General features: G+C 38.4%; 2 protein-coding genes across 2 annotated transcripts in view; one reads left to right on the plus strand and one right to left on the minus strand.

Annotated features, from left to right (window-relative positions):
• The first annotated feature begins 262 nt into the window (after nucleotides 1-262).
• Nucleotides 263-4,385, plus strand: psme3 (proteasome activator subunit 3). The gene is made up of 11 exons (XM_058793230.1): nucleotides 263-418; nucleotides 1,049-1,081; nucleotides 1,171-1,233; nucleotides 1,349-1,453; nucleotides 1,634-1,682; nucleotides 2,550-2,668; nucleotides 2,752-2,820; nucleotides 3,040-3,107; nucleotides 3,205-3,259; nucleotides 3,351-3,437; nucleotides 3,575-4,385. The coding sequence occupies exons 1-11, from the start codon at nucleotides 377-379 to the stop codon at nucleotides 3,653-3,655; spliced, it is 771 nt and encodes a 256-aa protein (XP_058649213.1). The 5' UTR covers nucleotides 263-376; the 3' UTR covers nucleotides 3,656-4,385.
• A 143-nt stretch (nucleotides 4,386-4,528) lies between these two features.
• Nucleotides 4,529-25,385, minus strand: part of skap1 (src kinase associated phosphoprotein 1) — a 30,523-nt gene continuing 9,666 nt past the window's right edge. The window contains exons 5-13 of the mRNA XM_058793229.1: nucleotides 18,109-18,189; nucleotides 17,950-18,033; nucleotides 17,730-17,854; nucleotides 17,543-17,606; nucleotides 15,824-16,084; nucleotides 13,887-13,931; nucleotides 13,695-13,801; nucleotides 5,336-5,429; nucleotides 4,529-5,052 (exon numbers count right to left, since the gene is read on the minus strand). Coding sequence (XP_058649212.1) covers nucleotides 5,337-5,429; nucleotides 13,695-13,801; nucleotides 13,887-13,931; nucleotides 15,824-16,084; nucleotides 17,543-17,606; nucleotides 17,730-17,854; nucleotides 17,950-18,033; nucleotides 18,109-18,189 — 860 coding nt within the window. The 3' untranslated portion in view covers nucleotides 4,529-5,052; nucleotide 5,336. The remainder of the gene's footprint in view (nucleotides 5,053-5,335; nucleotides 5,430-13,694; nucleotides 13,802-13,886; nucleotides 13,932-15,823; nucleotides 16,085-17,542; nucleotides 17,607-17,729; nucleotides 17,855-17,949; nucleotides 18,034-18,108; nucleotides 18,190-25,385) is intronic.

The raw sequence follows: 25,385 nt of genomic DNA on the forward strand, positions 1-25,385 counted from the left end.
CACGCATGCACATTACGTCTTTCGAAGTCGTCCCGAACATAGATGTATGAATAGATAGATGCCGTTTTAGCACTGTAGCTACGCTGATTACCGCGATATGTCGGTGTGTACACTATGTTGTATTGATTTGGTTTTGCCATGAATGTCAGATGATTCTGCATATTCCAAATGACATCAAATTCAAAATGAACGAAGAGTAAATATTTCCAGACGGCAGAACCGATGTGAAGCTATGTATTCCCATCTATGGTCTCGAAGCGTTTACGTCATCTAGAAGCGCGCAAGTGCCTTGTGGCTGACAGCAGTTAGTGAGCCACACGGTTAGTTGATGCTTTTAGGACAATCCCTTACTTTTCTCATTTATTGAATTAATACGATGTCTTCGCTTCTTAAGGTGGATAATGAAATCAAGACAAAGGTAAATGCCTCGCCGCTCCCCTCATTTAAATACAGAGCGCTCAGCTGAATTGTTTGTAAATGTTAGCTTTCGGCTAGCCGGCTTGCTCGTGAGTCACCTCGTGAGCGTGTTAGCTAACTTTTACGCGCACATATGCTTGTGAATTCAGTTGTGTATTAAAACAGAAAGTACATATTGCAATAAAGTATGTGAGGATTATACATATAAAATCTTCAGGGTGAAGCCAGAGTTCCCACATGTGCGTTAACCGCGAGTGTGTGGATGAAGCGTGTTTTTAGCACCGCAGCATGCCGCTGCGGCAAAAGGACGTAGTGGTTTCAGCACGTTTTTGTCATTAGTAAGCTAAAAGTATATTTAAGTCGTTTATTATGTTGGCAAGGGATTACGATGAAGATCGCGAGGCTAACAAGTCAAGGGACAGCCGGAAACGGCTCGATTAACGTTACATGGGACATGCTGTAAACATTCAGCGTTTTACAATAGAAGGGCCGCCGGTTGTTTTGGGGGGGTTTTCCTGAAAGTGATTGACTTTCGAAGACACGACATTATAAATTGTGACAACAAAAATCAGTTTGTGGATTGCATGTCTTGTGGTTTATATTTATATATGAATATTTCTTGTTTTGCCAGGTTGATGCTTTCAGAGAACGAATTACAGCAGAGGTGAACTACTGCACTTATCCAGATTTTATATATATATATGAATGTTTCGTGACTATTGGACGGCTTATTGTTTAATTCTTCAAATTTAGGCTGAAGACTTGGTTGCAAACTTTTTCCCGAAGAAACTGTTAGAGCTGGACCAGTTTTTGAATGTAAGTTTAATAATGAAAAAATGATGCGTTCTTGACATTTACTACTTGAGATGTGCAACATACGTGAATTTGATCATGAGTCTTTTGATCACTTTTTTTTTTTTTTTTTAAATAGGATCCCACAATTAATATCCGTGAGCTGAAAGAAATTCATTCAGAGATCAATCTGACCGTGCCAGACCCAATTCTTCTTACAGACATCCACGATGGGCTTGAGGGAGTAAGAAGCCATTTTTAAGTTTCTTCTTCATTTATCATTCAAAAGCAGTTCAATTTGAAAGAGTGATGCACAGTCTCTGAATAGGATAGGATAGGTTTCTGTTTCTTTATGCAAAAGATTGTCTGTTTGACTTGAACCAAAAAGATCAGCAAGTAACCTTAAAATATATTTTCTCAATAGCAAAATGCTAAAAAGAGGAAACTCGAAGATGGTGCAGGAGATGACAAAGGTGAGTTTTCCTGGCTAATAAAAAAACCGGATCTTGATTTTGGCAAGTGACTAAAATTTGAAACGCATTGATACCAAAACAGCTTGCCCCCCTTCCCTACATTATCCTGTGGCCCTGTTTACTTCTGGTATTAAGATGCGTTTTGTTAATGCGATCACAAGTTGACAACACTAAATTATGGAAGCCCGGTTCCACCACTGAATAAAAAATTTAAAAAGGTTATTGCAACCTTTTTATCTCACAATTCAGACTTTTTTTTTCTCAGAATTGCGTGATATAAACTCACAATCGCAAGTTATAAAGTCAGAATTGAGAGAGAAAAACTCGCGATTTACTTTTTTCTCGCAATTGCGAGTTATAAAGTCAGAATTGGACGAGACGTGTGGCATTTTGTGCTCTGCATTTAACCCAGCCAAGTGCACACACACAGCAGTGAGAAGTGAACAAACACACCCGAGTTTATATCTCACAAGTCTTTTTTTTTTTTTTTTTTTTCGCAATTCTAACTTTTTCCTCAGAATTGTGGGATATAAACTCGCAATTGTGAGTTAAAGTCCAGTTTTGAGGGGAGGGGGGACTGATATGTTCTCAGAATTGCGAATATCTATATCTGTAATGGGGTAATCAAAACAGCCTTTTTAATCTGTGCTTTTTTTATTATTTTCATTTTTAGTTTAGTAAATTTAACTTCTGCTTTAAAAGCATTATTTCTGGTTTTAGATTGCAATGTTAGAATGTAATTAACTTTTTTTTTTTTAAACATAATATATGGTTACATTCACTTTTTGTTTATTTCTTTTAATCCAAATACAAAAGCGTAGAAAACGCATTAGATTAAATGGTAATGTCTCGCCTTTCTGTTTGTAGTTGGCGGGACCAAGGTCTTTGTCATGCCTGGTGGAATGATGAAAAGCAATGGCAAGTTGGTGGAGCTGATTGAAAAAGTCAAGCCTGAAATCAGAACTCTCATAGAAAAATGCAACACGGTAAGGTCATGTAACCATAATCTCAGACATGCTCTCACTCTTTAAAAGTGTTCTGGATAAATGCCATTTCCTTTGTTTTCTAGGTCAAGATGTGGGTTCAGTTGTTAATCCCAAGGATAGAAGATGGCAACAATTTTGGAGTCTCAATTCAGGTATGGTGTCACGTTTTTTCAGTTCTTCACTTGCTACACTGAAAGTCTTGTACCAACATGAGCTGCATTTGTTGTAGGCAGATATAAAAGGACAAGCAGTGATTTCTTACAATTTGCTGTAATTGTTTTGTTGTTTAAAAAGAAATTATTCCTTATCTTTGGTCCTGTCTGGGAATTGCCATTTAGTTGGAGTTGTGATTCTGTTTGTCTTCATAACAGGAGGAGACGGTGGCTGAACTCAGAACAGTGGAAGGGGAAGCAGCTTCTTTCTTAGATCAGATATCCAGGTATGACACATCAATGTTAGTCAAATTAAGAATTACACACTTTAGTTTTCCTTCATTTTTTTTTTTTTTTTTTTTTACACAATACTTTGTTTTACAGGTACTATATCACAAGGGCCAAGCTGGTTTCCAAAATAGCAAAATACCCTCATGTTGTAAGTTATATCTAAAGTACACGCTTACCATTTAGATCAGGAATTCAGTAGTTATTTTATGTATGTATAATATATATTTTGACTGTTATAGGAGGATTATCGTCGCACGGTGACAGAGATTGATGAGAAAGAATACATCAGCCTCAAGATCATAGTGTCAGAGCTGAGAAATCAATATGTAAGTATTGCTATAACTGTAATAATGCAAATGATTTTGAAGATTCTTTATTTTGATGTACAAAAAGAAGTCAGTTTGTATGTGCTCTCTGGGAGTTGATGTGATAACTGATTTAATAAAATGTAATTGTCTTGCAGGTAACGTTACATGACATGATCCTGAAGAACATCGAGAAGATCAAGAGGCCGAGGAGCAGCAATACCGATGCTCTGTACTAAGATCTCCCTCCCCTTTCATTCGTGGCCCATTGTTCCACCATTTGGAGCTAGCTTTAGCCTTCAGGTGGTTTTAGAGCAGTCCTGTCACCCATTATACCCAGGCCAAGAGAAGGACCGCTCTATCTGGCCTGATAGAACATGCCACTTAAGATAGAATTGTAAAATATGGTCACTATTTTAAACCCTTTAAAATGAGCCCTTTTTGATTTTTCTTTTTTGTTTCTTAGCGGACAGTATAAATGTATAAAGGCAGAGCCTGAACATGCGTCCCGAGGAAACTGTCTCAGAATTGTTTTTCTTTATTTAATTAAAGAAACGTTTCAACAGTGGACTTCATTTTTTTTATCCTTTGCAAAGCCAAATTCCATGTAGTTCTCCATTTCAAGTGTTTCTGAGCCTCCTTAAGGGTTAAGTGATTATGGATCTACCCATGATGGTCGGATTCTCTGGTCGAGAAGTTCTTATTGATGCTGTATTTCACTAAAGCAGGTTGCGTTGTTCACCTGAAATGTACATGTAAGCTGAAGTGGAAGCGAGGCAGTTATTGTGCGAGATTTTATTTGGAGTGTGTGCTGACAGTTATTACGTGATGGAATATTATACTTTCATTTGAAATAACTGATTCATCAAATTCTGGAAGCTTTTTATGGTTTCTCTTTTTGTCCAGTTTTAAGAGTGATTACATTTTGCTGAATAAACTATTGTTTTTACAATACATTAAGGCACGTCATTAACTGCTGTTCTTGTGTTGCTTTTTTTTTCCTGAACACTTTTTACTCATTTTTATTCGTATTATAGAACTAATCTGATTTGCAGTCCCTGTATGAATACAAGTAATTAAGTTTTACACACACAAAAAAAAATACACAAGTCCAAAGTGGCAAGGTTTTTTATTTTACTTAAACTGTGATATGACAGGTTATTTCCATGGAGTAATATCCACTGAAATGGCTAGCAGAACACTGAACTAAACAATTTCAAATACAAATGCAAAATTAAGAAGAAAACCTTTCAACATACTAAATAACTTATTACAATGGTACTTTTGTAGTCACGGCCTAAATTGTACATTTAAAAAATTGTATTCAATCATTTATGCTATTGAAATAGGACACTGACTTTATGTGTTTTTCCTCACACCATTTGCAGAAATGTGGCTTATGTTTGAACAAATTAGAAAACCGTGACAGATTTAGACAAGCCTCTTAGTGTACACTAATCATGCAATATATAAAAAGGCTTATATACAAAAAACTGATTTGCTCTCAGGTTTTAAGTTCTAGAAATGGACTAAAATGCCATTTTACCTGAATTTACATTGTAACCTAATCATTGACAGTTTCCAAACCATGACAGGTGTTGCACTGAACATTCTGTGATCTTCACAAAAAGCAAACCTAGAAGAAAAACAAATGCTTAACACCGGTTTGAATAATATACTCTTTAATATACTCTATAAATCTTTGCAGTTGCAATAATTTCCAGCAGGTGTCAGCATGGAGGAGTTGGATTTAATGCTGAAGCAATTTTGAAAACTTTTTAAAACAGTGGTAAAGTTCATTGATAGATACAATATGACAATTAGACAATTTCTCTCTCACAGCTTAAGTCGAGTTTCTTTGTTCTTGTTTATGTCACAAGCTAAGTAATCGTGTAGAATGATTCTGTGAATGTAAGTACCTCATAGAATATAAGCAGGATGTAAAAACTCCTTGGGGACTATGCCAACAGCACCATCCAGCTCTCCAACCCACCATCCATGGATGTTATATTCCTAGTTTAAACAGATAGAAATGCAGAGACTTATGTGAGGATTTTGTAGATGATAAGAAGACACCTGATTTAGTTCAAAGGTAATACATTGGATGAATTTCACTGTATTAGACACAAAATAAAATAAATTCATCAGCAAACACATTATGATAAACTAAATCTATATTGTGTCCAAATATGTTCACTCTATATTCATATTCAGTCTTCTGTCATAGGAACACTTAGGAACTGATGCATGTGTGATGAGGATTTTTATCTCTGGAATCACAGAAAATGAAATGCTGTGGCAAGAGAAGGTACTTATGCTGTTCTTATGGGTGTTTACTTAGTTGTATGGATCATCAGGGCTTTAAAATTGCACATAAAAACAAAGTATCAGGATGTTTACAATAGAACAAATTTTCATGCACCTGCATACACCCATTCGAATGCAAATATAAATGTTAATTCAAATCTTGAAACACCGATTTACCAATTTCTATGGCAATTAAAGAAGTGTGTTGAATATGTTGATAGAAGTTAGAGACAATGATTGCCGCTAGAGATATTAAGTTTGGGGACTAGTTTAATAGTGTATGGATGACACTGGTTCTTGGATGCCTTGAGTGATGCAGAAGAAATCTCTATTCTTTACTTGAAGCTCTGTGTTTTTCTGCAGTAACATTCTCTTGATTCACTCCTCTTCAAATTCAAATACCTTTAAGAGCTATTCCAGGCCAAAGCTCTTCAGACTAAGAGTGGAGACTGGAGAGAGCCCCAGATCTGGGCTTTAATGAATGAAGACAGATTCAGGTGGACAGGGGTTTATAAATGAGGAGATTAAAGGACACGAGATACACTGATAGTGAAAGACTGAAGTGTTTTAAGAGCTTTAGTATTCTAGCAGCACACACTGTACATTTAGACATGATGAGCATGTCATCCATCCGCTGCCTGCTGAGGAGAGTAGGAACTAATTACCTTCCTCTCTTTAAGCACACCCACAGTGCTGAAAGCCTAATGTAGTCCTCAGCCCATGCAGATGAGCCGCTTTAATGATGCTATACGGAATAAAATCCATCTGGACGGTGAGCTCAATGCCATTGCGGCATCAACGCCTCGGTATAGCAGTACATCCAAGAACTTGAGCTCTTTGTTTGAGACGCATGCAGCTATGCAGATGGGGATTGTTGGAGGTGTAGATTGATGTTCTCATATGACAGTTCAGTTAACAAGAAGTTAATATTGAATAGCTTACATTTTAGATCCAATATTGCCAGAAGGGACCATTCACACAGCGCGTTTTGCATTTTAGTGCACAGCTTTTCCATTGTTTTTCCATGCAATAATATACTAGACAGACATGCTTGACTGTTGCGTTCACATCTTGCCTCTTTTCCAGCGTCTTGTGCATGTCACGTTGTTTTAGAAATGTGGCACTTAAGGCCATTGCACACTGAGTCCAAAATTTTTGCACATTGAATATGACCTTACATTGTGTCAATCACGTTTACACACTGCCTCCGAAACTTTTGTCCGTCATAAAAAAAATTGGACCAGGTTCGATTTTCTGCGTTTTCGCATCCGTAGCTAGCATTTTGATAGGAAAGGATGACGAATACGAAAAGAAAATTTCGGACTCAGTGTGCAAGGACCTTCAAGTTGAATAAATCACTGTTTTGAACAAATCGGTTGCGTAAATGATTCAATGGTTTGCTCGTGAAGATGGGCTGTGTCCGAAATCACCCTCTATACTCTTATGCAATGCACTATTTGAAGGAACAGCTATTTGTAGTGGTGTCCACAAATAATATTATCATGTGCACTCATTTATTCCCATAATTCACTTCAGTAATGAGTGTACAAGGAATGTATAATCAACAGCAAGCCGCAATATTAGTGCAGTAAAGTAAGGAATAGTTAAAGATGGTATAAAGGGTGATTTTGCATGCAGCCACTTGTTTTGTTCCTAAATGAATCTGTGTTTTGAACAAATAAGTTGAGTAAATCATTCAACGAATCAAAGAAATTCACTTTTTTTTTAGTAAAGTGTCCATCACATGCTTCTTTTGTAACCTACTATATAGTAAGGAAGTATGCCATTTCAAATGCAGCCCTCGTTTCAGAACAAACTGATTGAGTAAATGATTCAATGGCATACAAATGTGGACCATTTATTGGTTCGAGTGAGTCATTGAATCATTCAGTAAACCAATTTGTTCAAAAACACTGATATATTCAGGAACAGACAATTGTGTGTCGCCACCTACTGGTGTAACGAAGTAACCTGCAGAAAGAGTCACAAAAAAATCCCCACCACTAATGCACAGATCGACAGTATTTCTGGCAAAACACAAGCAGAATGTTAAAAACAGTGAAAATTACCAGTTTGAATGAACTGTATATCAGCAATCTCTAGAACGGCGAGGAGTGGAACAAACTGCTGTATAATACTCCTCGTAATCACAGGTGCGTTCATGGCTGATCAAGCCATTTCGAACATGGCGCACCGCCTCCCATCCAACACGCCCCTCCGCCCCGCCCCACCCCACCTTCCTCACCCCCACCCTCCCCAACATGGTGTAACTGTGGGTTCAAACAGAGTACACACGCAGTACAAGAAAGAGAGTCAATACATTTCAGTGCAGTCCGTCCCATTTCGATGACTCGTGTCCTTTTCATTCCTACCTCATTTTTCCTGCCTCCCAGTATTAGCAATCTGCTTTTCGGCAATGCATCTGTCAGCTAGAGGCATTTGGGAGACATCCAATCTGCGCCTGACCGTAGAAAGGGTTGTTACAGAGATTTACCCGAAAGAACTGCATGGGACAGGGATAATGGGTGGCTTTTCGGGAAGCTTCTCTGTAACAGGACAGGGTCAGGTGCGTCTCAGTTTGGTCTAGGTCTGGTGGGCAGCTGCTGTGAAAGTGAAGTGCGGCGCTGCGATGGCGCTGACCTCCGCACGACCTTCTCCCGAGGAAGGCGGAGTTGGCACAGGGAGCTATCGAGAGTGTGCGTTGCCATGACAACACCTGCAGTGTGCCACTGATATCATTTATTTCGCACTCAGGGGGGCGGCTGGCAATGGTATTCAGATGGGCCCATTGCTCTCCAGCGACCAGGGGACAGATTGACAGCTAATGATGCCTTAAAAAGGAGTGGCTTAACTTGAACAATATCATGACAGGTTCAAAAGTGACTCTTGTCTATAATAACGCCAGAATACCGATCATCCCTTTCTTCCTCTGCCCCCTATAAATTCCCTCTAAGACGACACGCTTTGCATGCACGCCTCCTTCCTCGATCGCGTTTTAATCATTTCCCTTATTTGCAAATTCTCCCTCGGTGCCAGCACGCATTCATTTTTTCCGGTTACGAGTAGAAACGCACACACACTGTGGAGGCAGTAGACATGGTAATAAGAATGAGACATGAGGCCTCTGCCCCTGGCCACCAGCTGACTGAGGTAGGCCTTGGGAGTGATGGAGCGCAGGAAGTCTCTCATTGCCCCGCCGCTGAACCCGGCACTTGGGTGCTACAACCCCCTCCTCCGCTTTTCCTCTCCTGCTTCTCTTTCCTTAACTCGCATCGTAAAGCATCGGCTCCACACGCTCAGTGCTGCACAGGGACTCACTCATCCAGCCATCTTAAAAGACAAACACCAATACGTCACGTTGTTTGCTAGTCCTAAGCAGCAGACGCGGCAGGTGGCGAACAGGTATTGATCTGCTGCTCGAGGAAAGACAGGCGTCGTTCAATTTATCTCAATCAGTGTATTTCATTTGCATGTCATTTTCATCGTAGCTAACCATTAAGAACTCGTAATATTAATATTTGTTTGGCGTAGTCAAATAAAGCGAAGCAGGAACACCACAGGCTTTATTTAATCTCAAATCCTGGGTGTTCGAAGGTGCGACATGGAGTAAAAATGTGGATGACCAAATAATCTGCCGTCGTAAAAGTACACTTGGGGATTACTGATGGCACTTAAACTTAATAGGCATTTAAAGTGGATTGTGTATGCTGCTGAGAGCCTGTAATGATGGCTGTTTATGTGGCCTCCCATTTATAATAATTATGCAGAGTGTGAGGGGGGCGGCCGCCGTGCAGTTCTGGACTATTGGCTTAGGCTGAATAATGACTTACTGTAGTTGACCGCGAGATGACCGTTGCCTTCTGCATGACCCCAGAACCCCAGACTCACCCCCTGATGCCTCTGCTGGTAAATAGAAAGCTCAATATGTCTATACAACGCCACAAAGAAGGCAGGTCCTTAGATGAGTGTGTGAGAATGAGTTCAAAAAGGAGTGTCTATTTCCACTGGATTTTCCTTTTCTTTTATGGCACCTTTTCCTTTTCTTTAGGCATTTTGTAGGAGACTGACCCCCTGGGCGGGAGGCCAACTGGAGCAGTCATCTGTCTGAAGTTTACGAGGATGTGTCCCACAAGGGAGGAGATAACAGTCACAATCACCCAGTTTTGTCTGTGAGAACTGCACATTCATGTGCAAATTTACTTTATGTCTACCTGTAAAAGCCTGCACAGTGGAGCATGAGAAAATTACACATAAACATACATGTTTATCAGATTAAATTGCAGCCTAAAAGCTGTTTGAATGGTTTAAAAGCAGAAAATCACAAAATGCAAATATAAATAAAAAATAAAATGGTTTATAAATATAAAATAATCAATAAATATGAAATAAAAACTATATATATATACACACACGTGTGTGTGTGTGTGTGTGTGTGTGTGTGTGTGTGTGTGTGTGTGTGTGCGAGAGAGAGAGAAATGAGCCTATTTTAGACACAAACTATATATAAACTATACATAAATATAAATAATACATTAGCAAATATATTAAGCCAGGTTTTCAATTCAAACCATTAAGCATTTGTTTTAAAAACCACTAGATGTGCCACCCAGCTTGAAAAACCTTACAATCTTCAGCCAGAAGGTGGCAGTAGTGTCCACAGCCATACTGATGGAGCATCTGGATGTTAAATGTAGGTTGGACATTGTCTAGACTGGCATCTAAGATTCCTGGTTTACAACCCCTAATGGTGAGAGTGTAAAGCACATGCTGTAGAAAGGCCAAGACGAACTGAAAGAAAGGGATATCGGTGGGCTTGCATGTTAAAAGGGTCCTGGAGAAGTTTGCCTCCGTCTTTAGTGCAATAAATCTCTTTGCTTCTCATTCCAGAATTTTAAAGGGATTCCAGTGGGAATTCTGGCATGTGTTGGGTCTGACCTTTGGGAGTCATGTACTTTGAATCTAGGGGAATAAATTAAGAGTTTGGAATGCAAAAGGATGGCATGGTTGAAGAAAAAAAAAAAAAAAAAAGAACGGTTCAGAAAAAACTCTCCATAGGCCCCTTCAACTACACATGTAGGAAAAAACTGAACACAGCAAACAAACTATAATGCAAACAAGAGTTACAAAAATAAGACAAATTAAAGTACATTTGTTAGGCAGCGTACATGCAATGTGATTAGAGCAGGAAGAAAAACATCCCCAAATGTCCTGTTGCCGTGATTCTTCAGCCCTAAGGATTGAGTAGGCTGTACAAAGCTGGCAGATGGATGTTAGCCTTAGCCACTATTTCATGTTCAAGTGTTCTGAACTAAGGAGCTATGCGGCATGAGCAGGGAAACAATGGCAGCAAGGGAGGCTGATCTGAAGGAAACAGCAAGCCGTAGTGCAACTATTATGGTTGCACATAAAATGAACTCTAAATTAATCACCAGTAAAATTTAACTTAAAAAAAAAGTGAGATTGTACTGAAATTCAGTGTTTGGTTTTGATGAATAACAAGGCCGTGCAGTCCAGAACATTTCATTGAAAAAATTTCAAAAATTGGTTTGTTTAGAATGACTTGAGGGTGAGAAAATCATGCCGTAAACTACCCCTTTAAATTTAATTTCCATGTTCCATCTGAGCATTTCCAAAATACTCTAATAATAACCACTAATGAAGGAAATATTTTGTGCGTGTGCTATCACACTCCCAAATAATCCCACATATTATAGATATGTGTAGTGATTTGTGTAGATGAGCCGAATAGCTGTTTATTCACTGTAAGTGGTGGATCAATAAAGACTGATGAGAGAGCTTTTTTTAATCTGTACGCTCTGCTTACACCATTGCTGTGACAGCGCTGTCGACCTCTTTGATTTGTGACTTCACAGCGGTCAATCATAGCGCAGCCTCAAAAACCTGTTGGTTAGCGGAATTGATTTAGCACTTTCCACGTCTTTATCACCTTGTAATTACGCTCGGTGTTGACACAAATATACTTGGCCTCCCCTCCACGCCTCTGTGCAGCAGAATTTATGCACACAGGTTTTATGACCACTGCTTTATGAGTGGGACCGCTAGAGTTAGGCTTGAGTTCTAGCCAACGGCCTATATTTCATTCAGTAAGGTCAACGTTCCAGGGAAGCACCCGTAAAACAAGAGCAGCAGTCCCACATTGTCTAAGGATGCATCCGAAGAGGTCTACGAGATTTAAGCGATACAAGTGCAGCCATTTCGAAAATACTGCCATCAATAAAAGCTATTTCAATTACATGTCAGTCACAGAGGGATTAAAAGTAAGAGCTGATAAATCTACTTGTCTGAATATAATAACAGCATGATGACAAAATCAGAGACAGGCTCTAGCTATCGGAGACGGCTAGACTCATTGTTTACACAAATTAGAAATACGGCATGAGATAAAAATAAATGACCCATGCACATCCTTACTGTGTTTTGATAACCATCCACAGTGTAACATACACTGTTTTTTAAATAACCGAATCAAACCTGTTTTAGCTCTCCTGTTATTCAATTCTGATTTTAGGGTTCATTAGCTGTCATATCTGTATATTTCATTAGGGATTAATGAAAATCAAGAGTGCCAAAAATGATAGTATAATTCTTTCTTAAAGGGATAGTTCACCCAAAAATTTTAATTCTGTCATCATTTACTCACCTTCAAGTTCCAAACCTGTATGAGTTTATTTCTAGTTTATTTCTTCTGTTGAATACAAAACAACATATTTAATAAAATAAAATAAAATACTGGCAACCAAACAGCTGCTGGTAGCCACTGACTTACATAGTATGGAAAGTACTATGAAAGTCAATGGCTACCGGCAACTGTTTGGTTACCAACATTCTTCAAAATATTTTACTTTGTGTTCAACTTATGTGTTTGTGTGTGTGTGTGTGTGTGTGTGTGCGTGTGCGTTACACAAAAGATTTTTAAATAATGTTTAAACTGTTTTTGTCCATGTAATTAATGTCATTAGGGCCCAAAACAACATACGACTGCACTAACTTTCATTCTATGGCCAAAAAACACAGATATTGTGTGTGTGTGTGTGTGTGTGTGTATAACAAAGAAGAAAGAAGGTCATACAGGCTTGGAGCAACAATGATGACAGAGTTTTCATTTTGGATGAACTATCCCTTTAAGATAACAGCTCAGTTAAAGGCTAAATTAAAACACATCGATTCTTTTAGTGGTGTATCTTTAAGAAACAGCTACACTATGTGTTCCTGCTATCATCCCATTTGTAGGACACAAAAATATATAGATTAAAGCAAATGCACCAAATAAAGTGGTTTGCTTGGCTGATCACTCAATTCTCCAAGACACAACTATTGCAATGAATCAACAGCCTATTATTGAGAATGTGCCTGTGTGAACACAGTATTGCAGTGGTCTACAGACCGCAGATGTACAAGGGGCTTTCTGTTGCATCAACAGGACAAGCTGCAAAACAGATTTAATTTGTATCCTGCAAATCTCTTGGATATCTGTAAGAATAGTCATTAGAAATGTAAATGCTTTGTTAAAAAGCTGATATGTTGCTGATATGCTATTCATTTCTTAAACTGTGTGATTGATATAGAATAATCAACAGGAAAAAAAGCAGTAGAAATAGAAGCCACAAATCCTGATTCATTATATTTTGGCTTAGGCCTTGTTTGTAAAATGCTACAATGAGAATGTTCTGACTGAGTGAAGACCATTGCAGCTTTGTCATTTAGAATACAGTAAATGAATAGCTGCTAAGAGAAAGTCAGTGAGTATTGACCGATATGACTCATCTTATGGCCAGCTGCGTATTATTCATCATTAGTGAGGAGATGGATAGAGCGAGATTAGAGAAAAGAAAATCAAAATACATGCAGAGTGCTTCAACTAACAAATCAGCCAAGGACACAGCCAACAGTGCTGAACTAAAAGTCTGACCTTGTGTTTGTGTGAGAGAGATTGAGGGAACAAACACAGACCTTGCTAAGGATGTAGATGACATCTCCTCTCTGGAAGGTCAACTCATCGGGTCCATCAGCTTCACAGTCCCACAAGCCTTGGTAATAATTTGCATAATCTGAAGTCCCTTTATTTAAAACACAGAGATACATTTTTTTTACATTTTTAGTCAATTTCCAGCACCTCTTTATCAATGCACACAATCTACTTACCAGACTTTTCAGTCCACTCTTCAACATTGTCAGTATTTTCATCATCTGAAAAAAACAGAGGGTCAGAGGTTATAGAAATACAGAACAAGTACATACATTAATCTTTTGACATCAGTCTACAGCAGCTAATAATGCTACATCTTCCTTGCGAATTCAACTTCTGGATCAACTTTGTGTACCTCTGAACTCTTTCATAAGTATATTAAACAATATGTGCGGTGCTGGCAGAACAGCCAGCTCGTGTTTGATTTATAGGGGAGGTGCCAGGCTGGGTTAGATGGCTAGTGTGTTTCAGGCAGACAGGCATTGATTCTGGGCGTGGCACCTCTAGGTCTATGAGGTGACAGTGATAGCCCAGCTTTCCGTCTCCCACATCCATCCTCACGCTGTCAGCCTGCCGATAAAACCACCGTCCAGCAACCCTATACTTCCCACAGCACAAGCTTGCCCTGAGCTTCCAGGAACAGCATGGGGAAAAAAACCTGTAAAGCTAAAGTAGCCCTTTACCATATGTGCAAGTGCGAAATATACATTTAAAACAAGTGTTGGAATCTGTTCCATGAGGATTAATTGGAAAAAAAATGAGATTTCAAAATTAGCATTGTCAAAATGTTAAATGATGAGTGAATTCTGAATTTCAAAAAATTTCCAGTTAAAATCAGATTTTTTTAAATTAATTTCCGGGATAGTGCTGAAGCTTTAATGAATAATATAGATATATACACTACCATTTAAAAGTTTGTGGTAAAAATGTTTTTAAAACAAGTCTCTTATGCTCACCAAAACTGCATTTATTTGATCAGAAATACAGGAAAACAGCAATATCGTGAAATATCATTACAATTTATAATAACTGTTAACTATTTTAAAATATTCTGAAATATGATTCATTCCAGTGACGGCAAAGCTTCATTTTCAGCAGCTATTACTTTAGTCTTTAGTGTCACATGATCCTTTAGAAATCCTTCCAATATGCTGATTTGGTGCTCAAGAAATATTTGGTTATGCTTTATTTTAAGGCGTCCTTGTTACAGTGTAATTATACATTTAAGTGCTGCGTACTATTAATTAACCACATGTACTTACTACATGGTTAGGGATAGGATTAGGGTTTGGGTTAGGGTTACTTGCATGTAATTATGCATAATTTATTGTTATTATAATAGTAAGTACATGTAATGTGTAACAAGGACACCTTAAAATAAAGTGTTGCCAAATATTTCTTATTATTATCAACACTAAAAACATCACAGTTATTTTTGTGGAAACTGTGATAGATTTTGTTTTAGAATTATTTGATGAACAGAAAGTTTAAAAGCACAGCATTTATTCAAAATGGAAATCTTATGTGACAATATTAATGTCTTTACTGTAACTTTTGATCAATTGAACCCATCCTTGGTGAATAAAAGTATTAGTTTCTTAAAAATATCTTACTGAACCCAAATGTTTGAATGGTATGATAAATGAGATTTAGTTAATATATCAGCACACTACATTCAGCACTTTTTAGACAATGTCATAAAAGACCTGCTCAGCACTTTTCCAAACTGAAAATCTGAGAGGTGTAAGAAGATGAGAGAGAGATGAATGAAGGGCGGAAAAGTGAGAGAGGTGGTCACTCGATCCACCATCTGTGGCCAGCTCAGCTGCCCAGCACACATGGCAAAGTAAGGTGAAAATGACAGCACTCCAGAGTGATGTATTTCTCCTCAGAGATCTCATTAGGTCCTCTGAGGGTCCTGCTATCACTTTGGGTGACCAGATCTTGATGTATATGCTCTTATTGATGGTGTTCAACACAGTAGAGTTGATGGCTACAACCTCACTTTGTTCTAAAATCCCCTCAAAAACTGATGTCAGTATTTTTTAGTATTTTAGTATTTTTTATGAGGATAATCCTGTTTTGTTAAAAGGGCTGTTTTGTTTTTCTGTACCTGGAAGCACTTCATAAATGTCCTCTTCATCCTCTTCATCATCTTCTTCATCTTCTTGAGTTCCTGCTTGGTCCTTGGTCCTTTCCTCATGGCTGCTTTGGGGGGTTTGTCCCATTTTCGGGGTTGTAACCGGTGCAGATGCTGGCCCAGGACGTGGTGGTGGAGGTGTGGTAGCTCGTTCAATGTCATCATATGTCTCTTCCTCTTCTTCCACCTCCTCTTCCTCGTCATCATCAAAGGGGATGAAGTTAGAGCTCAGATCTTGGAGAAAAGCCATAAACAATCATTAACACCTAAATGATGAAAATAAGACAAATTCCTTGTGCTGTAAACGTACTTGGCAGTGAATCTCATTCTGATTATGTTAACCAATCTACATGTAGTGGTGACCCAGTGAAAATGCTTCTATTTTAATCAAAAATACAGTAATACTGTGAAATATTATTATATTTTCCAACAGTATCACGTCACTCTCCAAATATTGGAGAAAAGCCATAAAAGCAAACATTAACACCAAAATAATGAAAATGACACTTAGTCGGGTCCCAAAAGCCACCAGTGACTATTTTGCAATTTCCTAATTTAATGCTTTTTATTACAAATTACATTACCTGTATAATTTAATTTGAGTGAAAACCTATACTAATAACATGAATTTCATATCTTCATATCTTCTGACAGTGGGACTCCAGACACATTAACTCTACAAGTTTGCACTGATGATCATGTGATCCAGCATGATTTGAGAACATTCAATGTCACAAATTTGCTTTGTCAATAAATAGTACATAAATAGTTCAGAAAATTAAAAATGTAAATAATTAAACTTTTTTTTTTTTAAATCCAAAATCATTCAAATTTCCCACATTTTTGGACCTCAGTGTACACTGTAAAAAAAAAGTTGAGGCAACTTAAATTTTAAGGCAAGCAGCTTCAGCAGATTTTTGTTTATACAAAAATAAATTGCAGAATCTCCCACAAAAACAAGTTGAGAAAACTCAAAAATCTGCTGAAGTTGGTTGCCTTAAAATTTTAAGTTGGCTCAACCTTTTTTTTTTTTTTTTACAGTGTAGCTTTGGAGAATAAATAAAAACAATTTAACACTTTGTCGAAATCTGGAAAAAAAGAAGAAAAAGTGGTAAATTTGACATTTATTACAATGCTAATACTAAATGATGCTTGTCCCATTTGGCTGTATGCACATGTGCAAAGGGGGGTGGGGAGGGAGAAAACTATCTCAGGAGTGTCCATTACTTCCCGCAAATCAGAGGGCCGCATTGAGCCCATTTTAGAGTGGCGAGGGTGCCTCAGATCTGTCTCAGATGAAGTGAGGGCCTGATTGCAGGTGACTGAGCTCTGTAACACAGGCTATCGTATCCTCACTGCCTGGATGCCAAGCAGGACCAGATCGATGCCCCTAAAGGATGACCGGGCAAATCCCAATCAATTTCCTGTAAAGAGCGCTGCGCTACGGGGAAGAGGAGGCAGCCTGAAGCACGTTGGACTCAGAAGCTCAGTGACGTGCTGCATGAGGAGGTCTAGAGACTATATTATTGGCTGAGCCAGGAGGAAAGTTATCGGTATGGCTTTTTTTTTTTTTTTTATAAAACTGCCCTTTTCACCTCAAGATGATCACCATGGTGCTTGGATCAAGTCAGATGCATTCAGCATAATATATGTTATGTATTCTAATAAAAATGTATTTCATATCTCACATACCCTTAAGAACAAAATTGATCTGGTCCACCCATTCCCTGGCCTCACGGGGACTGCTGGCAGTGAACTGCAGAGAAAAACTATCATTGTTGATTTGGAGGCTATTCTCATTCTTCATTGTAAATGACAGCAAGATGACTGAACACAGCTACAACAATGAGCAATGTGAGTGTGTTTGTGTGTGTTGAACCTGGTAAGAACGTCTTCCAGGAGCGCTCAACTCGAAGCACGAATTCTTCTTGGAGTCTTTGCGTAAGCTGGGCACCAGCTCTGCACTGTAGCCGTTAATATAAAATGAGCCCTTCTGCTGCTTGTCTGAATTCAGAGGACAAAATCCAAGATTCTCAATATCTCTGTCTTTGATGTTCATGAAAAGACTTGTATACCTTATTAAACAGGGCAGGACATACCCTTCTCACTCCCGAAGTAATAAAATATGGTGTTGTTTAGCACACACCATCGCTTTTGCCATTCCATGCTGAAGAAACTGTGATCTGAAAAAAGAAAAAGATTAGAAATGCTTGTGGATGCTATGTGATTTGTGATGCTCTGATTTTAAATATTCCTACCACGTCTCTTCTTCTCCAGGTAGCCTTGCTTTAGGATGTTACTCAGGTCCTGTGCAGCCACTGGAGGGATCTCTTCAAAAACTGTCAAGCAGAAATCAAGGGAAATAATGTTGTGAAATAATGTGGTATAATATAAAACGAGTGAATAACACACTTACTCAAACATGAAACAGAACACTTATGCTTATTGTTTACGTTATACAATGAAAATAATTATTTATATATATATATATATTTTAAAAACACTGTTTTTGTGGTCAGTAAGATTTTTTTATACTTTCAACAGAAGTTTCTTATGCTCACCAAGGCTGAATTTATTTGAAAAATAGAGAACAAGCAGTACTTTTGTGAAATATTATTACAGTTATAAATAATTGTTTTACTATTTTAATATATTTGAGAATGTAATTAATTCCTGTGATGGCAAAGCTTCATGGTTTCGCATGATCCTTCAGAAATCATTCTTATATGCAGATTTGGTGCTTGTTTAGAAAGTTAAAAAAAAAAACATTTATTAGAAATAGAATCTTATTTAACAATTTATGTATTGACTGTCATACTATCACTTCTGGTCAATTTAATGTGTCCTCCTTGAATAAAAGATCTAATAAAAAAAAAATCTTACTGATCCTAAATTTTTGAATAACAGTGATATAAATTATATATATATATATATATATATATATATATATATATTACACACATATACATACATATAAGTAGCAATGCTATATTTGTAGCAATAGCCAAAAATACATTGTATGGGTCAAAATGATCGATTTTCCTTTTATGCCAAAAATCATTAGGATATTAAATAAAGATCATGTTCCATGCAGATATTTTGTACATTTCCTACTGTAAATATATCAAAACTTAATATGTATTGCTAAGAACTTCATTTGAACAACTTTAAATGCGATTTTCTCAATATTTTATTTGTTTTGCACCCTCAGATTCCAGATTTTCAAATAGTTGTATCTCAGACAAATATTGTCCTATCCTAACATCCTATCCTATTTTGTGAAATTGAGATTTATACATCATCTGAAAGCCAAATAAATAAATAAATATATATATATATATATATATATATATACACACACACACACACACACACACACACACACATATATACATATATATATACACACATACATACAGTGGTGTGAAAAAGTTTTTGCCCCCTTCCTGTTCTTTTTTTTTTTTTGCATATTTGTCACACATGAATGATTCAGATCATCAAAAAAAAATTATATTAAACAAAGATAACCCGAGTAAATACATTGTATTAATAATGAAATAATGGTTTCATTTATTAAGGGAAAAAAGCTGTCCAATCCTGCCTGGCACTATGTGGAAAACGTAATTGCCCCCTAAATCTAATAACTGGTTGTGCCACCCTTTGCAGCAACAACTGCAATCAAGCGTTTGCGATAACTGGCAATGAGTCTTTCACATCGCTGTGGAGGAATTTTGGCCCACTCTTCTTTGCAGAATTTTTTTAATTCAGCCACACTGGAGGGTTTTCGAGCATGAATGGACTGTTTAAGGTCATGCCACAGTATCTCAATTGGATTTAAGTCCAGACTTTGATTTGGCCACTCCAAAACCATAATTTTGTTTTCATGAGCCATTCAGAGGCGGACTTGCTGGTGTGTTTGGGATCATTGTCCTGCTGCAGAACCCAAGTGCGCTTGAGCTTGAGGTCACAAACTGACGGCTGGACATTCTCTTTCAGGATTTTCTGACAGAGTGCAGAATTCATGGTTCCATCAATTATGGCAAGTCATCCAGGTCCTGAAGCTGTAAAGCAGCCTCAGACCATCACACTACCACCACCATGTTTGACTGTTGGTATGATGTTCTTTTTATGAAATGCTGTCTTGGTTTCAAGCCAGATGCAACGGGGCATGCAAGTTCAACTTTTGTCTCATCAGTCCACAGAATATTTGCCCAAAAGTCTTGGGGATAATCAAGATATTTTTTTGGCAAATGTGAGACGAGCCTTTGTGTTATTTTTGGTCAGCATTGGCTTTTGCCTTGGAACTCTCCCATGGATGCTGTTTTTGCCCAGTCTCTTTCTTATTGTTGAATCATGAACACTGACCTTAATTGAGGCAAGTGAGGCCTGCAGTTCTTTAGATTTTGTTCTGGGTTCTTTTATGACCTCCTGGATGAGTCGTCGTTGTGCTCTTGGAGTAATTTTGGTAGGCTGGCCACTCCTTTCCGGACTGATACACGTCAACTATTTTGTTTCTCATCTGTTCTTGAATTTCTTTAGATTGCGGCATGATGTGTTGCTCTTTAAGCATGCTTCACTTTTTCAGACAGATTCTATTTAAGTGATTTCTTGATTCAACAGGTCTGGCAGTAATCAGGCCTGGGTGTGGCTAGTGAAATTTAACTCGGCTTTCTAAAATAATGTGTTTAATCACAGTTCTTTCATGATTTAACAGGAGGGGGCAATTCATTTTTAACGTAGGGCCAGGTAGGTTTGGACAGCTTTTTTCCCTTAATTGATGAAATCATCATTTAAAAACTGCATTTTGTATCTACTTGCATTATCTTTGTGTAATATTAAAATTTGTTTGATGATCTGAATCTTTTAAGTGTGACAAATATGCAAAAAAAACAAAAAAAACAACAGGATATATATATATATATATATATATATATATTTAAATATACACACACACACACACACACAGATATTTGTAAATAAAACAGTTACTATAAATGATAAATATATATTTATTTAGGTGTAGATGATGTACAAAGGTGTACCATTGAGCTTTTGCACCCCTAAAATTGCCATTTTTTTCCTGTCATCGTAAGGCTCTAGGAAAGAGGGGGCCCGGCCCACCCATAAAAAATTGTCCCGGGCCCATGATGGCACTGCTAATATGACGACAAATGTAATAAAGAATATATCAAAATCTTGTGCAGGGCTTGCTGCACTTTAATCTGCACCCACGCGTCTATTTTTAGCATGTTTTCTAGGGCATATGAGAGTGTCAGCGCAGGCGAACAATTTGCTGCAAACAGGGAAACGAGACACAAATCCTCACCCTCGCGATCCGGCTTTCATCAACTTCAAACCTCAAGAGCTAAAAGAGAGCGTAGGCGACAGGTGGGCCTCTGGGCACGCTACCAGACTTATTTAAAACTCATTTAGACACGAGCAGATGCTTCCTTCCCTGCACACTAATGTCGAAGTAATCTCTGTGGCATCTCTTCTCTTTGAGCTAAGGCTGCCATTCGATGCATGAAACAGACAGCGTTATGCAGTCAACTGTGCGGAGGGCTGTCTTGAACTTGTCAGTGTAAAAAAAATGTCATAAAAACAACGATAAGTGCAACTGTGATGTGAGTGGTGGATATAACAGCTTGGAGAATCTAATGCCTCTATAAATAAGACTCAGCTCATCAAACGCACCCAGTCTGCGTGACATCACCATCGAGCTCTGTAGCCTGCCATGTTACGTGTCCAGTTTATCAGACAGATGACCATCTCGCAGAGAAGCCCTTTGACCCTCACTCACATTCACGAACACACGTGAGCCTTTTCCTTACCCTCGGTCACATCTACGTCGTCATAAATACAACTGTTTGTCAAGGGTAAGCTGATGTATCATCGAAAAAAACGGAGGCCTCGGTCCAGCCACTTCTCTGTTCATTTTTCTCTTTGTGCTCTTTCATCCAGACACCTTTTACTCCCCTCATCCATCCACATCCCCCTCTGTTCATTTATCTAAAAGGTCAAGCCCCGGTAATAGTTCAGAAGAAACAGAATAAACAGAAGAAATGTGAGAATGGCGTACAATTAACAGTCTTTCTAATCTTCACACACCTACTGACAACCTTCTTCCTCAGGCCTTGCTGTCTGACCCCATGGTGCGGTCAGAGACTTAAGCAATGGCAAAATGAATGGCGAATTTGTGTTCAGTCATTCTTCACAACCTACGACCTGCCTTCCCGAGGAAACCAAACAGTGGGCGTGTTTCTGGCCAGTCTCTATATTCGTGATTCTTCCACAGGGTAGCAGTGTAACCAAACATTTCACCTACAGAAAAAAAATGGCATGTTTTTCTATTCTGAACTGTCTCCAAGGAAACCCAAGATTCTGATTGGCCGAACAGACGCAACATTTAACTTCAGTCATTTCCCTCAAACCAATCAGAGCTTGATATATTTAAAGCCACAGAGGACAAAAAGCAGCCAAAAAGAAAAATCAAGAGCTTGAACTATGTTAAATTTCTGCCTGTTTCTTACATTGTGTCAGTTTCCTTAGATTCTACATGTTTTTATAAACATGCACATTTGAAACCATCATAAACAAAATCATTTACCTCTGTAGAACTATTAAAGTGACATAAAAAATGCACGTGGCACGGGTCTTGAGGATTTTCATTTCGCCTATAAATTGCATTTTTAATTATTCAGAGCGGTGAGGTTTCTTAACTCTCTTACCCCTTGCATTCTCCCTCCTTAATTAGCATAAGGCCAATCATTTACATTTAAATGTGCTGTGGTTGTTTATGAATATTTCAGAGTGTTACATCACCATCGTTCTCAAAGGCTTTGTGCTGTTAGGCCTTTTCCGACTTGTTTTCTCATGTTGTTCTTTACCAACATCAATTATTCTGAAGTATTCAAAGACAAACATGGAGCATCAAAATGAATCAAAAATCATACATCAGAGGACTTATTTAGTTTTCGTCCAATTCCAAGCTTGATTTTGTCAGTAAGTCATGACAAGAGGCACACAAATACGTGGAGATATGGGGAGAGGAGAAAGGGAGCGACACAAAGCTAATGACTTTCCTCCAGGCGCTCTCCGCGGCTGCTAGACGCTTTGTGGTGATGCATGGCATGGCCTCTGCGATGTGGCAGGGCAAGATTGGTGGAGTGAGGCATTGAGCGTGCCACGCAGAGGGACGTTCATCAGTGCCACAGCAGCAGGAGAGCGGGGACTGATGCCACGAGAGGAGCTCGGCGGGATACGGGAGAACCAAGAGATGGCCGGCCCAGCCTCCCTCCCCCTCCTTCTGCAACATGGAGGTAGGCACAGCTCCAGGTCACGCTACTCCTATCTTGCCTGCCACCACCAATAGGCTGCTGTGTTTACTCCTCACAGACTCGTTCTGCAGAGAACCCTTTTGTAACAATGACATCGAAAAATGTGACAGCGAGAGCAGCTGGTCTCAAATGAGTGGCGAACAAACAACCTCATATACTATTTAATTAATTACCGTTCGTCATAAGCTCATTTCAGGTGTTCATATTGGATAATAAAGCTGGGCTCTGCGTGCATTTAACATCCTCACCAACATGCATAATACTGCGCTCACAGGTGATGTTATGAGCACAGCAGGTGATCCGGCTATAAAAATCTGATTGATGCTGTAATGATCCGAGGAAGTTAATGTAAAACACCATTAAATAGCATCACAGTTGAATGGCTATGAGTCAATGACAGGGCACAGTCAGCATTGACAGATGCAAAGGACTGTCAAAGACATAAATGCAAAATGTACAAAATGTAGATTTATTTATGCATTTAAGTTTGTTTTCATTCAATTTTTTAAATGCCTGACAAAGGTCAGATGATCAAAATGTTACATTAAATATTTTATATTTTTGGTAATGTGCGGGATTTCTCTTCTCTGTTTATATCTTTATGACATTTGCAATGATCAAAATGCACATAACTGATAAAATTATTAAATATCTTGGGAAGATTGCATGTCTGCATTTCAGGTGTACCTTGATGTTTCCGAATACGACCATCAACACAATACAATGATTTACTGTGGACACAAAAGTCAAGATCACTAACATATTGATTAAAAGAGTCCATGAAAGATTACTAACCGATCATGTGATCACATCTGCATACTGAAGCATTCCATTATAATGCACCAAATTTTACAAATAAATCTGATAATTATTTTCATGTTATGGCTGATATCGGATAAATGGCTGATTTTAAAATTCTATTCTTATTTGTCTAAATAAATAAAAAATACTACAATCTTAATTAATCATTGTTAATGTTACAACTGAATCTTGCCATTAAAATAATACAGTAGGCTATATAGTACAGTATGAAAATGAATATTAATTTTGAGGACATTTAAGAGTTTTATTAAATTACTGGAATGTGTATTAAACATATACACACACACACACTGATAAATGAAAAAAATTCCTATATCAAGCAATAAGCCAAAAAGACAAGAAGATGCCCGTATATACAGTATATAAACAGTGCAAGAAATCTGCATCAGATCGATGCCCTATCCATGTCTTCCAGTTACGCACCGTGTGCACGGGCCTGCGGCTGACCTCGGCGTGAACCTCAGAGATGAGGTGAAACAGAAGGCACGAGGGTCCCTGGGGGGCTGAAGGGAGAGGGCAGGGGAGGAATGCTGATCAGGGAGAGATGGAAAGACCAGAATTACTGCGCTCTCCTGTACAACACTTGATTAGAAAAAAGGAGCACTCCGAGCACACCAATACGCACACTGCACACAGAGAACAGCAAATTGACACATTTTTCCTCATTAAAGGCAAAGGCAGTGGCCTCTGTGCGATGCCTGCACATAGCAAACATTAGGAGGCTGAGAAAAAAAAAGAGGGAAAGGCATTAGGGAGGGGGAGCGAAAGACTGAGAGAGAGAGATCCCTAGGTGAACGGCTCAATTGAACATCACCTCTCTAAATTGTCCTTAACAAGAACTGATTCGATTTGAATGAAAAGGATCTGTTATTCACAACATGAGACCTGAAATCATGCAGCCCCTGAACAGTTTTGCAGTATTACTTATTATTTACAAGATTCCAGGATGGACCTTTAGTCGGCCTCTGTTTAAAGGCGCAATTGTGGGCTTCACACATGATGTGGGAAACCATTTAGCATGCTTTAGTGCCACAACATTGTTCCTTTACTGACGAGCCGCACCGTACAAGAGGAAAATTTATAGTCTGGCAATGAGCAGGGAAAGCAAAGGGGGTCCTCCGTTGAGAGAGCAGAGCTCTATAAATTTTACCCCCATATATTATGACATCCATTCAAAAGTTTAACTGCAAGTACTATAATCCTGAGATGGCAGAGAGGTGGACTGGGGTGCGACAGCCAGAGGAGATATGACTCGAAAGCAGTGTCATCATCACACACGGCTGCAAAGAAAAATGAGTTCGGCGAGATGTGGAAATATACTTAAACTAGTGGAGCTGAGGCATGAGGAAGCTTGGAATTCGGTGCTGTCGTTTATA

Source organism: Onychostoma macrolepis, chromosome 12 (genome assembly GCF_012432095.1).
Source record: "Onychostoma macrolepis isolate SWU-2019 chromosome 12, ASM1243209v1, whole genome shotgun sequence".
NCBI lineage: Eukaryota > Metazoa > Chordata > Actinopteri > Cypriniformes > Cyprinidae > Onychostoma > Onychostoma macrolepis.